The 13,791-nt window shown below is 49.4% G+C and overlaps 7 protein-coding genes across 7 annotated transcripts; 4 read left to right on the top strand and 3 right to left on the bottom strand.

The window, feature by feature from the left end:
- Positions 1 to 770: 770 nt before the first annotated feature.
- On the top strand, positions 771 to 2,567 carry N7484_001822 (C2H2 zinc finger protein; the record flags this gene model as incomplete). Its single annotated transcript, XM_057112242.1, has 1 exon — positions 771 to 2,567. One exon carries the CDS (start codon positions 771 to 773, stop codon positions 2,565 to 2,567), a length of 1,797 nt encoding a protein of 598 aa, XP_056976979.1.
- Positions 2,568 to 4,310: 1,743 nt separating this feature from the next.
- On the top strand, positions 4,311 to 6,038 carry N7484_001823 (MDR family MFS transporter; the record flags this gene model as incomplete). Its single annotated transcript, XM_057112243.1, has 2 exons — positions 4,311 to 4,511; positions 4,566 to 6,038. 2 exons carry the CDS (start codon positions 4,311 to 4,313, stop codon positions 6,036 to 6,038), a joined length of 1,674 nt encoding a protein of 557 aa, XP_056976980.1.
- A 100-nt stretch (positions 6,039 to 6,138) lies between these two features.
- Positions 6,139 to 6,894, bottom strand: N7484_001824 (dienelactone hydrolase family protein; the record flags this gene model as incomplete). The annotated part of the gene is made up of 1 exon (XM_057112244.1): positions 6,139 to 6,894. One exon carries the CDS (start codon positions 6,892 to 6,894, stop codon positions 6,139 to 6,141), a length of 756 nt encoding a protein of 251 aa, XP_056976981.1.
- A 1,142-nt stretch (positions 6,895 to 8,036) lies between these two features.
- N7484_001825 (uncharacterized protein) lies at positions 8,037 to 8,633 on the top strand (the record flags this gene model as incomplete). Its single annotated transcript, XM_057112245.1, has 1 exon — positions 8,037 to 8,633. The coding sequence occupies one exon, from the start codon at positions 8,037 to 8,039 to the stop codon at positions 8,631 to 8,633; it is 597 nt and encodes a 198-aa protein (XP_056976982.1).
- Positions 8,634 to 10,321: 1,688 nt separating this feature from the next.
- Positions 10,322 to 10,919, top strand: N7484_001826 (uncharacterized protein; the record flags this gene model as incomplete). The annotated part of the gene is made up of 4 exons (XM_057112246.1): positions 10,322 to 10,393; positions 10,463 to 10,552; positions 10,638 to 10,662; positions 10,729 to 10,919. 4 exons carry the CDS (start codon positions 10,322 to 10,324, stop codon positions 10,917 to 10,919), a joined length of 378 nt encoding a protein of 125 aa, XP_056976983.1.
- Positions 10,920 to 11,037: 118 nt separating this feature from the next.
- N7484_001827 (SRPBCC family protein) lies at positions 11,038 to 12,018 on the bottom strand (the record flags this gene model as incomplete). Its single annotated transcript, XM_057112247.1, has 2 exons — positions 11,038 to 11,480; positions 11,538 to 12,018. The coding sequence occupies 2 exons, from the start codon at positions 12,016 to 12,018 to the stop codon at positions 11,038 to 11,040; spliced, it is 924 nt and encodes a 307-aa protein (XP_056976984.1).
- Positions 12,019 to 12,196: 178 nt separating this feature from the next.
- On the bottom strand, positions 12,197 to 13,387 carry N7484_001828 (Stk19 family serine/threonine-protein kinase; the record flags this gene model as incomplete). Its single annotated transcript, XM_057112248.1, has 2 exons — positions 12,197 to 12,774; positions 12,838 to 13,387. The coding sequence occupies 2 exons, from the start codon at positions 13,385 to 13,387 to the stop codon at positions 12,197 to 12,199; spliced, it is 1,128 nt and encodes a 375-aa protein (XP_056976985.1).
- Positions 13,388 to 13,791: the final 404 nt, after the last annotated feature.

The following is a 13,791-nucleotide window of genomic DNA, read 5'->3' on the forward strand; positions in this document are numbered from 1 at the left end:
TATTTGACATGATCTCAGGGCAATGACCAAGTTGGCCATGATCAGCCGCAAGGAGACAAAAACAACGTGTTAAAACTGGACCCACGACCAGCCACACGCGTTAGTGGGCTTACACAGCCTCAATCTTATCCGGGTAGTCGTTACTTTGTAAACCATGTAGGCTGTCATATACAACGAAGTACCATGTACATCCTTCCCCAGTTCAGGGTTCATCAAGAGCCTCGACCGTGAATGACTGGATTACCAGGTTACCATACACGCATACCTTTTTTTTTTTGCCCCGTTCATGCCCCCAAAAGGTTGTGCCCGGTTTCCCTCCTACGGTGTATTATTTCCTTTCCTATTCTACTTTTCCATCGAAACTTCGGGTTCCTGAGAGGCAAATTCTTCCTCTAGTAGGATTCCATTCCTGTTCCTGCGCCTCTTTTGCACCCGCCACGGTCCCCAAAGTTCCCGGGCTCCATTGATTCTCAACCAATCTTGTTGATTCCCACGGCCGATTGCTATTTTAACGCAGGCCTGAGCCCCTCTTTGGGTGGTGGATCGTCTTCCAGGCAAAGGCCATAGCTGAAACCAAACCTCGTCAGCTTGCGCCACACTCGGTTTCCTTGAGGACAGTACCCGCCCCACACGCCCTGGACTTCCTCCGTAACAATCCCCCCCCATCAACCCCAGCATATACACCGATTTCCTCCCTGTTCGAATTCTCTGGCTGAAGTTAGTTCGATGATTTTCCAATCCTTCACGTTTACTCGCATTTTCCTTCTAACATGTCGCAAGTAGCTGTCGCCTTGGTTCGTCCATCACCTTACGAGGCTGGCGCAAACCCTTCTGCCTCCATGGCGGCATTGATGCAGTCCACCAACGAGCCTGTTGCCGTGTCCAACCCCATCACTGGTCCCTCCCATTCTATCACGACTTCCGATTCCATATCCTATCTTAAACCGCCATCCAAACCGGAATCCAATCTGAGCTCCATCGCCAGTGCCGGTCTCCACGTCTCCCGGTCACAACCTCCCCAGATGACAAGTCCCTCATCGGCGCCGGATCGGCCGGTTGAACACGACAGGGATGCAGAGCGAAATAGCTCCCAGGTGGCGCGGGAAGCTTTGGGGGCCAGCGAAAAGTCGCCGGTCCCTTCAATCCAAGATCCTCAGATCCATGCATCCCCAGAACAGATGCAGGTAGACACCCACGCCAATGACACATCAGATCCCTACGGCTCAGCCGACCACCAGAACTCACTCATGCACGCCTCAACGGTCGCGAGTCCGGGCCCGATTGAAGAGTCAGCTTCGCAGGATGGCGATCGTCATCGTCAACGGGAAGACTCGGAGATTGACCAGGATAGTAACAAAGCCTTCTCGTATCCGATGCCCACCGGCGGAATTAACGACCCTCGGCGCGGTCTGAGTTTGCCCAACGCGGGCTACAACAGAGGGAGCCCACGCTCGCCATCGGCAAAGAAACATCGGTGTCCATATTGCGCTACTGAATTCACCCGCCAACACAACCTTAAGAGCCATCTCCTCACCCATAGCCAAGAGAAGCCATTTGTTTGTCAAACCTGCCAGTCCCGGTTCCGCAGACTGCATGACCTGAAACGACACACTAAACTGCATACCGGCGAACGACCTCATCTCTGCCCCAAGTGCGGACGGCGTTTTGCTCGAGGCGATGCGCTTGCGCGACACAACAAAGGTCAAGGTGGATGTGCCGGTCGACGAGCTAGCATGGGAAGTTTTGCGCCCGATGATGAATACGGAGATGGTCACCATCACGACGGTATGGATGGCCTAGTCTACGCGGAGCCGGAAGCCATGGATGGAGAGGAAGAGCGACGACTGAGCACCCAGGGAATGCGCAAGCATGACGATACCCTTCCACGATCTGATACCTTGAATTCTGCGCGTCAATCCAGCACTTACCCGCCCATCGCGGCAAGCCGTGGAGGTCTCTTTCCCCCGCCTGGTACGCATAGTGGATCTGGCTCGGCGTCTGCTGCAACCTCCCAAGCGGGGAATCTGACATTCCCTCCTGCAGGTCACACATCCGGCTCGTCTCTCTTTACCCCCGGTAATCTGACCGAGAGCTCCAAACCATTGTCCCCGAATGCTCTATCACACCATGACTCGGCTGCGTCATCGCACCGCGGACACTCGCCCAGCATGGGCCAATCCTTGCCTCACCCACAGGCACCTTTTGGGCGGGGGAGCCTGTCAGGGCCTAATCATACAATGGGATTGCCCTTGCCACAACCAGGAGCTCAGCTCCCTCCCCCGGTTGTCAGCTCGCCAGACGCTCGGTTTGGGCTACAATCTAATAAGCACGCACCATCGACCCTCTCTGGCAACCATGGTTTACCTGCACCCAAGGGTGGACCTGACGGTTCGGACGGGTCTGATGCCACTCAGATCGACAAACTCTGGGCATACGTTCGTTCCATACATGACGAGTTGACGGGATTACGAACTGAAGTCGCTTCACTGCGCGCACATATTGCCTCCACCAATTCGTCGACAGCAGCTCCGGGCGATGCGAACCACACCAGCTCCATCTCCCGGTAGCTATCGTCTCTTGCTGTTTGAACTTTTTGATGTGTACGATATTGGCTCCGATTGCCTTTTCTGGGCTGGTGTTGTTTCTCTCACTTCCCTTGTTGATACGTTTCGATTCCTCCACCGTCGGGTGGTTCGGGTCGATCCTTGATGCCCTTCATGATCGCCGCTTGACAATCACGGGCGTTGGTGGCACTAATTTCTTGATATTATTATTATTATATTGGCTGGCGTGTGAACGCAACAGCCTTGGCACAGTCTCACATCTCCTTTATTTCATTATTGCCACCCCACCTTCTCTCCTTTCACCCTGTCCCCGAGTGGCAGGGATCTTTTTTTTCTCTTCTGGATTGGCTAAAGGCGTTCGGCGTACCAAAAACTGGCCAACACTGCATTGGAAGTGGATGGTCGGTCTGGACTTGCTTTATGCCATCCAAGATTCCCTTCGATAATATCCCAGGACGGTGTTGGATGGCTGTGATTCGGAGGATGGAGTCCTGTTTTGGTTTCTTTTTCTCTTCTGCCCGACAACTTACTGATTGCATTTGATCGATGCATGGAATGACGGATTGGAGTTTCTTATCTTCTTCATCTTCTGTAACTGGGTGTCCCCACTTTGGTGCTAGGTAGTGATAATATACCCTATTGGACACAGCAATACTTTTGCGATTTTCAGCTTATAGTTGTAAGTGATACGAGCAGCTCGCTTGGTATCGTCAGGCGCAAGCTCCAAGTCAGAACTATAATAACAAAGAGCCAGCTAGTCCCAATTTGGAACTGATCAAGCTTTTGCAGTCTTGAAGTTGACCGTTGATGAAAATTATGCATAATACCCAATGCTAGACAAACAAGCTCAAGGCCCCAGGTGGGGGTTATTTAAAGTAGAAACGTGGGTCCCAAAAGCAAAGAGAAAGATCAGAGACATTGAAATCTAGAACATGCGAATTCCCGATCTCGTTCGATCTGATCAATATAGCCATTAAGTCCTAAAGCCGAAAAAGAAGATGATAGGTCGTGAATAACATACCCACTTTCAAGGGGAACAAAAGAGCGGACGGTCGGAGTTCCGTCCCCGACAATCTCCGCCCACATCGTTTTCATACACAGCAAAGAATCAGGTCATCCACCTTGTAGAGCCTATCAGGGGTCATATGACTACTGTTCGCGTAAGCAAGATCCAATGGATATTCAAATAAGCGGTGTTTGACAAAAGTACCTAAAGCCGGACATTTGAATTGCCCGAGCCTTCCTAGAGGGTTTTCTATTCACCGAGCGGAGCCCGTTCCCAGGGTCCAAGCGTAGAGATGCTCCGCTTGGATGTGCTTAATGCGCTGGACCAGGACCCTGATTTTCGATGTCTCCATATTTACCAATGCATCGAAAGCATGAGGTGTAAGGTCTATTCTACGGAAATTGTATTCGTAATTAGCTTAGCAGCATCATTCCTATTCCAAGTCTTTGCATGTCATCGGAGGGTGATAATGACCGTCCGCGCACAACTGACACAATATGTCAATAACACGGAGACAACCGTTCCCGGTGCTCTATCATCAGCACTAAAACGGAGCTCATGACTCAATCCTTTATCTCCGTGGGTTATTGTCGGTCTAGTCCGCCAATTTTATAATTTCTGCCATACAAATAGAACAGGTCCTGCAGTGCGGAATTTTTTTCACTAGCAAATATCTGCAGTCGGGTTTACATTCACGTGGATTTTTTCTTCTACTAGAAAAGTCAACGTCCATCTTCAATATGGTAGAGACTTCCAGTTTGTCGGAACACGACGAGAAGTCGGTTGTTCTCGACGAGAAATCGTCACCAGATGTCGCACCACAAGATGTCAATGCTGCTCTCGAACGCAGCGTCACGACAGAATCGGCCAAATACCCTTCACTGAAAAAGATTATTCCGATTATGGCTGCACTATACATATCCATGTTCCTTGTCGCTTTGGTGAGTCAAACATCTGAAGCGATCCGTTTATACAAAATCCTAACATAGGAATAGGACCGTCTGATCGTCGCAACAGCAACCCCCAAAATCACAGACGAATTCCACAGTCTTACCGACATAGGCTGGTACGGCAGCGCATACATGTTAACGGCATCAGCCTCCCAACTAGTCTACGGTCGAATCTACACCTTCTACCCCGCAAAATGGGTCTTCCTAGGCTCAATTCTAGTCTTCGAAATCGGTTCCGCACTCTGCGGTGCTGCTCCCTCATCTATAGCCTTCATCATCGGCCGAGCAGTGGCAGGTCTGGGCACCGGCGGAATCTCAGCAGGAGCGGTCATCATCATTGTCTTTACCATCCCACTCGAAAAACGACCTATGTACCAAGGATTCCTGGGTGCAGTCTTTGGTATCGCCTCAGTCCTAGGTCCGATTCTGGGTGGTGTGTTCACGACAAATGTCACATGGCGCTGGTGTTTCTATATCAACCTGCCATTTGGTGGTGTGGCTATCGCCGCTATCTTTCTCTTGTTGGATGTTCCGCCGCCGAAGAATGGGAATTGGACTATCAAGCAGAAAATTGCGCAGCTTGATCCGCTGGGTAACCTTTTCCTCATTCCTTGCGTGATATGTCTGCTTCTTGCGTTGGAGTGGGGTGGTTCAACTTATGCTTGGTCTAACTGGCGCATTATCTTTCTATTCATCCTGTTCGGTGTGCTGGGTGCTGTGTTCGTCGTCGTCGAGATCAAGCTCGGTGAGAGGGCGCTTGTGCCGCCCCGTATCTTTACTCAGCGGTCTGTTCTGGCCGGTTTTTTCTGGACTATGAGCACCAGTGCTTGCATGATGGTTATGCTGTACTACATACCCATTTGGTTCCAGGCCATCAAGAATGTCGATGCCGAGCAATCGGGTATCATGAACTTGCCTCTGGTGCTTGCAATGGTTATCGGAGTGATTTCTTCAGGAATCGCCATCTCGAAATTCGGCTACTACAACCCATTCATGTTTGCCGCCGTCGTTCTGCTCTCGGTCGGTGCGGGTCTGCTGTATACTTTTCAAGCTGACACAGGTCATCCCAAGTGGATTGGCTACCAGGTCATTTTTGGTCTTGGATTGGGCTTGGGACTACAACAAGCCACTATTGCTGTCCAGACCTGTCTCGCTCCTGTGGATGTTCCGGTTGGAGCATCACTGCTCATGTTCTCGCAGCAATTGAATGGTGCTCTTTTCGTGAGCATTGCCGAGACATTGTTCTCAAATTTCTTGAAACAAAATCTGGAGCAGGTATCCGGAATCAATGCGGCGGAGGTCATCAAAGCTGGTGCTACAGCGATACGGCAATATGTCCCTGCGTCGAAGCTGAGTGAGGTGTTGAGTGGGTACAGTGATGCGATTACCAAGACATTCATCCTTGGTATTGTCATGTCGGTTCTTTCGTTGTTCCCGGCATTGGCAATGGAATGGAAGAGTGTCAAAAAGGATGTGCATAAGGAAAAGAAACAGGAGACGGCAGAAGAGAAGGCATAGATGCGATGATGTAAATAGCACGATCTGATGAATTTGTTAACTGTATAATAATCATAATGATAATATCTCAGCTCCAAACTATCCTTACTTCCAGATCTTATCACTCATCCTTCAACCACCGTGTAAACCACGCAACAGCAGCATCCTTCCCCCTCTCCATCGCCGCCCGCTCCCCAGCCTTTTTCTCATCCCCGCGCACAAGACAACCATGGACTACCCCCGGAAAGTGCTGATAGTCAAACGGCAAATTCAAGTTCAACAGCTTCTCAAGCGCATACATCTTAAAATCCATTGGAAACGCCATGTCAATCTCAGGTGCCAAAAGCTGCACAGGGACATTCACCTCATCCACATCCTTCCGCTCCAAGAGCGACGGATGTCCAACAGAAATGCAATCCACCAACGGCTGATCCGCATGCTCCTTAGCTCCTAACCGAAACGAAGCCCACCCACCATAACAATACCCCACAGCCCCAACCTTCTTAAACCCAAGGTCCTGCTTCAAGGCCCTCGCACACTCGAAGATCTCCGGCTCGCGGATTTCCCGACTATTCCGAGCAATGAAAGCCCCAAGATTTAGCTCGGCAAACTTCTCTGCAGCGATGAGATCAAAGTCTAGAACTTCGCCGTTGAAGAAATCGGGGACGTAGACTGTTGCATCGACTTCGCGGGCGAAGTGGTCGGCTAGGAGCCGGATGTTGGGGAATGTCCAGCCAAAGAGGTCGGTTATGAAGAGGATGGCGGTTTGGGGGTTGTTGCCTGTTATGTAGACGTCGTTGTTTGCGAGTTTGGAGGTTTGGCCGCTTGGTGTGCCTGACCAGGCGAAGCCTTGGATGCAGCACTTTTGTACGGACATTCTGAGCTGTAGAATGATGGGATATTTACTGGACTGCTGCTGGTTTACTAGAAGTGTTGATGTAGAGACTAAATTGTTGTCGAGGTTGGACTCTGACAGCGGGGTTGTAAAGATCTTACATAACTGGTGTTTTGCCTGTCAGCAAAGCAATAATGGCCTAAACTTGCGTTGACTGAGGTGTCTATGGTCCCAGGCTATTAAAGTACATTCACACATTTAGATGTGAATTCAGTATAAATAAATCAATATGAATTTATACCCTCCGGTACTGGGAAGCCAACAGCTGCTCATCTGCAGGCTCTGATCGCGTGTGCTCTCATCCCCAAAAATCCGGAACTAATCGGCAATCACTTTGTCATTAATCCCGCGGATGCAAGGCCGCACAGGATTGAGGATCTCAATTGTTTCCCATTCTTCTAACTTGCGCTGAAGGTGTGACATCGAACGCATGACGAGTTGGTAACATGAAGCGCTCTACAACACTCATGGAACTGGAGTTTTCGAAGGCGCTTCGCAGAGGTGCACCAATCTTCCAGTTCAGTGATAGGAAGGTGTTTATAGAGATTTATGGATTTGTGGTACTTACCTGGAGCCGGACGAGGTCGCCACGATAATCTGGGAGCATATTTTGCAGTTTTGTCCCCAATTAAGCAGTGGGTGGTCTCCTGATACTAATGGTGAGTGATCTTGAGGGCCGACATACACTGTCATTCCCTATTCAACGAACCATTTTAAAATGTTAGAAGAGTGGGCGATAGAGTTTTGATCCCTTCACTGGAGAACTGTTACTTGGAGATGCAACATCCGAGCCGCACATGGAAACCATTGGGTTCCCACGCCGAGCTATTAGTTGCAGAAAATGATGCATTCAATTCTCTTTTTCAGACGTCACCCAGGTATATAGGCATCGCTTATAGAAGGGAGGTCTTTTTGCAAAAAAGTGCTTATGTAACTATATCAATTCCCTTATCTAATGCCGCAAGGTTTCATCCAGCTATACTAATTAGGCATCTAGTTCTTAGAGCTTATCTCTTACCCCAAAAACCCCCCCTCCACACCTCCCTTATACTTATTATTAAGATCTTCACAACAAGTCAGTCCATCAAATCTTGATAAGCTCCACACTATCACTATTTTTCAACATGCGCGGGACAGCCCCCCACCCCATCATTCATATCAATGGCTTCCCCGGCACTGGAAAGCTAACAGTCGCTCAGTATCTGGTCACGCATGTTACCACTGTAGATCTGAAGCTAATCCATAACCACCTTCTCATCAATCCCGCTGACGCCGTTCTACACCGTACCCAACCAGGGTACCAGGCTCTCCGGCGTGCTCTTCGCAGCGCCATCTTTACCTCCTTGGCCGAGCCCGCCACACTCGATACAACCTACCTGTTCACTGACTTTCAAACAACGAATGAACTTGGTACTAGTGTATGCGCAGAGTACGCACAGGCAGCGAAAGACCGAGGCTGTCTACTGATTCCCATTGTTCTGACCTGCGATGAAGATGAGAATATCAAGCGCATAACGCAGTCGGGGCGTGAAAAGCATGCAAAGCTTATGGATGTGGAGCTGCTGAGAATTTTTCGCGAGGGAGCACCGATTTTTAAGCTGGGCGATAGAAAGGAGTTTCTAGAGATTGATGTGACATGTTTAGAGCCGGAGGAGGTTGCAAGGGTTATTTGGGAGCATGTTTTACGGGTGTGTCCACATATAGGTGGTGGATGGTCTTGATATAAGTTATTAACTTCCCTCTTATATGGGACTGACCTATCAGAAGTAGGCTTTGACATTGTAGGTAGAGGGAAGATGAGGCCATGACTGTTTTGCATGTAGCCAGAATTCAAAAGGGCATGGCTTTTTCCTGGTGTGTACAAATAGTAAAATCAGTGTACATTTATCAAACCAGTGTACAATTATCAATCTCTTAGTTAATCACGCCAAGAAGATCGAATGCCACGAGCGAGCCTCTTCACTCGTTAGGCGTCCCGCGGATGTGCCTTATACAGTGCAATTGTGGTATAAAGCTCAAAGGGCACTGCTGCGCCCTGCCTGGGGAGTTCCTGGTGTTTACACACCCCTGGTTTGGGCAGTAGACAAGGGAGATACTCAACTTCTCCAATTACTGATGGCGGGAGGCAAAGCGAACCCGAGTTTTTGGACTAGGGATATGGAGGCTATACCCTTGCTAAAAGCCACCCTGGGGCAACATGAGGAGATGGTTCAGATCCTTGTTGGGCCCACATCAAGATTACAGAGAACGCGGGCCCTGGCGCTCAGCATGGATTACCCCGATGGGCGAATCGCTCAAATCCTGCTAACGAACGGTGTACTGCCGGATTTTGAAGAAGGCGATCATTCCACGCTAAAACAGGTCTTTGACGATAGTCCTGATGTTATAGATGACATACTGATGCCACCTTTAATTCGGGCAGTCCTTCGTGGACATACAAATCTAGTCAAATTGCTGGTTGCGAGTGGAGCCAATATCAATGTTGAGTATCGAGGGTGGATCAAAGAGCTTCCGACATGGGTTATTGGGGGTCTACTTGAATTGGCTGAGCAGCTGAGAGATCAGGAGACGGCAAATTTCCTGCGGAGTCAAGGGGCGAAACGCGACGTTGGCACATGGTTGTATGCGCAGTTCGAGGGTTGGACGTACAGCAGGCCATCTCAATGAATAGGGAAATACGGTTGGAGGGAAAGGACCTTGTGAACGGTTAAACTATAGCCCACTAGATTAACATCATAAGGGATATTGGAATGGTCTTCTTCTTATTATCACTTGCCTGAATGAAAAATAGTGCAATGTTAATAGGCGAGTTATTACATGAGAAGTCTGTCCAAAGGGCCTAAATTAATATCACCGCTCTGCCTCCTGGGATTGACTTTGATAGTCTTTTCATGCTGATACTGGGTTTGTCATATTCAGGTTACTGCACAGTAGAGTCGAGGTAGGCGGGCCCATAACTGCTAAGATGATTAAATGGTAAAAATACTAGGTTAACGTAATTGAGCTTATTAAACTGGTCTTGTTTCTTACTATTAGCAGTGAGTACGCCAATTTGGCCGTGATGGGACGCGTTAGTAGCACTAGATAGTAGAAATAGCAGTAACCTGCCTAGGTATCTACTTAGGAGCACATCGTGATTTGAGAGTAATAAATGATGTTCCTTGGCAATTAGTTATTCAAAGATGTACGAATACCTTGGATCTCATCCTGTACGGGCTGATGTGGTAGAAGTAAAAAGCGGAATTATCCCATGCACGGAGTGGATCTAACCTCGGATTCCCCACAACGGCGCAATTATTGAACCGAGGCGCGCAGCGCGATTAATAGGCCGGCCCTCAACCCCTTATCATCATCTATAACGCCATTTTCAACGTAGAATATTGCGGCAAAGAACATCATAAGAGCCAAAATGTCCGTGGCACCATCTCGATCTCTTCAGGCTTCTGCCCTGTCATTCCTGTTCCTGTCCATCGGGCACACGGTATGTTCCCATAAAGTGTTGAATGATCAGATAACTAGAGAGCTTGAGTTGACGCACTATGCATTGCAGATTGGTGGAAAGCAATGGACTGCTGAGAAAGCTTTTAAGGCCATTGCCAACTCTAAGCCATGGGCCTGCGGAACTGTGGGCTGGTATCAGGTACGCGTCTGCTGATAGTAGTCATGCATAATCCCTCAGCTTGAGATTTTGAGCTTTAGAAATTATTTTAACTCTGCCTATTTAGGGGAGTGCATTTTTCTTGGTTTCTAGTAAGTCCTGCCGGGTTTATTGATCATCCTGTTCTATACACTAGTACCTTGACTAATGCCTTCCAGGCCTTCTGCATTACCAGTGGTCCCGCGACCCAACCGCGCTCAGCGACCCTGTGAACAAAGCTATGGCTGGTATTATCAATATTCTGCTCTATGCCAGTTCGGCCTGGTACGCCAAGAATGGTATCAAGGATAATGCCGTTGTAGTGGGCTTGTCCGCTGCATTGCAGACATACGCTGTGTTCATACTGTAAATGTGAGATCAAAATGCCTGTCTAGTGTTTTTGAATTGGTTTACGAATGCAATACATCTATCCTTGTATTTATTATGCACACCAATATGATATGATTTATCAAAGCCCTGCGGGTGGACTACACAGACCCAGCAGTCCGTCGACGCATAGTCCACCCAATGAACAATCCCACATCGGCCACCACAGCGCGTGGAACTCCACCCATTGTCCAGTTCCGCTGAACCCATTGTGGAATTGACCCTCCTGCATCGGAAGTTGTTGCCATTGTCCACTCAATGCGACTAGGACCATTGTCTCCCGGGGGTAGAAGGTTAACTTGCTCTACACTCGCGTAGTTGGCGAAGATAGTCCGTTTTGGGACGACAAAGTCAATTTTCTGTTGGAGATGCTCCGGCGTAGAGGATGGAGTTGACAGAAGAGGAATCTGAACTGTAATGAATCCTTTAGACGGGGCTCCTTGAGCCTGCTGCGGGTTATCGTATGCAGCAGAGATGGTCAAAGAGATGAAGGTGCGGGGAGCAATAAGCGCACCCGGATGGAAAGTGTGAGTTATCATATTAACTGGAGATGTCAGTCAGCATACTAAATGGAAAACAAAAGCCAATTCTAGCTGCATACTTTCAATATCCACATCCTTGAAAACAAGCCCATCAATTTCAATCTCTCCAGTCTCGCTTCTCGACCAGTTGAGCAATCTTTCGACGCCAGTGACACTTGGTGTATAGTCCATCTCGTGCTCAGCATGGTTGGATCTTAACCCAGTCTCAAATTCACTCCATGACGCCGTCCCTTTGGCTTCGGCATCGACATGTTCGCTTTGCCGGCATACCCAGAATTCGGGTTTATTATTCTTTTGGCTGACATCTTCTGGAAGCTTGCGCCAATGGCGCAGGAGCTTTACCTGTGTTGCAGATGGTGACGAGGAGCGCAGCTTAGGGTCTGCTGTGAATGATGAGGGGACAGAGTGGAGAAGCTCGAGAGCTTCCTGCAGGGCGGTACGGGTGTACGATTGGAGCTCCGGGCGAGTAGCATCGTTTGAGAGGGATGAATGTGCCGGGAGGGAAGAGAACAAATGCGGTTGTAACCGTAAAAGAGGCATTGTGAAATAGTTGAGGGGTTGGTAGAAGGGGGAGCTGGTTTGAGGGGGAACTGATCGGCGAAGCCGTCTCGATTCGATCCAAATGTAAACAGTGTTATGAACGGAAGCAGCTCTTGGATCGTCAGATCATTTCATTCATTAATCGTCTGTATAAACCCTTCTTCAAGGCAAAGTCTAATTAGAGACAGCGAATTCCTGGTCCTACGCTGCCTGTTTCAAACATTTCTACGAGTCCAGCGCCCAGTGCCTCTTCCAGCACCCAACGGAATTGCATGCCGTACATATCCTTCCACTTTTTGGTTTTTCCCGGCAAAATCCCCGCAAACTCGCCTCGAGCCCTTTTCGCTAAGTGGAAGCCCTTGTCCGTTTCCACTGCCCCGTCCCACCGCTCTCTAAGCAAGTCCAGCGGTGCCTCACCACATCGGGACCGTCGGAGGAGGGCGAGGAGGTGCGCACGACCTGCACCCAGTAATCTTAGGTATGTTCCAGTATTAGGTAGAGACAAAAATAATGTCGCCGAACGAGCCTGCGCGTCATTTTGTACGGGTCTGTCTGTCTCAGAATGTGCAGATCTACTCCGACTGGCTGACGACACTGCTGCGCCGGGCAAGTTGGGAAGAGACGCGAGACTCAATGAGCCCTGTGTGAGCGTCGAAGATGAGACGAGGAATCCGGCGCGCATCAAAGCTCGATACTCGTCGGGTTCGAAGATGCCCTGCGAGAGTGCAGAATGGGTTCCGATGCGATTGAGGATATCTAGGAATTTCTCTGCGACTTTTTAGCTAATGATGTACAACCGCTAATATTCAGGCTACTCACCCTTGATCTCGGGACTCAGAGCTGGACAGTCACGTACCAGCTGCTCCCAATCTTCCGCGAGGACTAGACAATCCCCTAGTCCCGCTGCATCATTGCCACGCCCTGGAATGATCAGACGCCGCACCCGTCCTGATTTCAGCAACTCGACGATTTCTCGCTCCACCTGTGTTGGTGCATTCAACAAGGTGTGTATATGGGCAACGGAGGCAAGCGGGGGTAACGACCGGCGCAGATTCAGAACCTCCGCAATGCGCGTGCTATTCATCCCCGCTCGCTGAGGCATATCCTCGAACATTTTCGTTCGTACATGCCTGATCGCTTGCTCCACATTTTCAACTGCGGCAGTTTCTGATATGTATTGAGATGTACCTTCGTCTGGAAGGGGTTCGTCTAGACCGAAGTCTAGGCCGGCTTTCAAGCCAGTTGTGGCTGCATTGGCTTTGCGGCGTGCATGGGCGGCAAAGGGCGAGGCGTGGGCTTTAGGTAGAGGCTTGGCTGATTTTCGTTTTTGAATGCCGGCGACTGGGGCTGAAGTGAGACGCAAGGTCATACCTGACACCGAACTTGATTGCGACAAAGAGAAAGCATGGAGGAGAAAGCAGATTACCTCATTTGCTGTCAGGTGATCCATGACTTTCCGCCAATTAGAAACGGCTCTCTATACTCTGGTATGTTGGGTACCGTATCTAACCGTTTCTAATGGCACCAGTGGACACGGAGCCGTCGGGATCTGGTATGGGGCCGTTAGAGTCAATACCGCTCAGGAAGTACAAGTAATCCTGAGTCTGGGCCCAGTGTTTCTCGGGATTTCCCCTGTCATGTTGTCATGGAGGAAGATAAAGCGTAATACCGTCTTAAAATCTGATTTGTGGTAGACACCCCCACCAACAGTTGTCTGCAAACACACACCGTGTCGCTCAAACTTGCACATGACGTAGCGATGAGAGAAAAGTA

This window comes from Penicillium longicatenatum (genome assembly GCF_028827895.1).
Source record: "Penicillium longicatenatum strain IBT 33135 chromosome Unknown contig_1_segment0_segment0, whole genome shotgun sequence".
In the NCBI taxonomy this organism is placed as follows: domain Eukaryota; kingdom Fungi; phylum Ascomycota; class Eurotiomycetes; order Eurotiales; family Aspergillaceae; genus Penicillium; species Penicillium longicatenatum.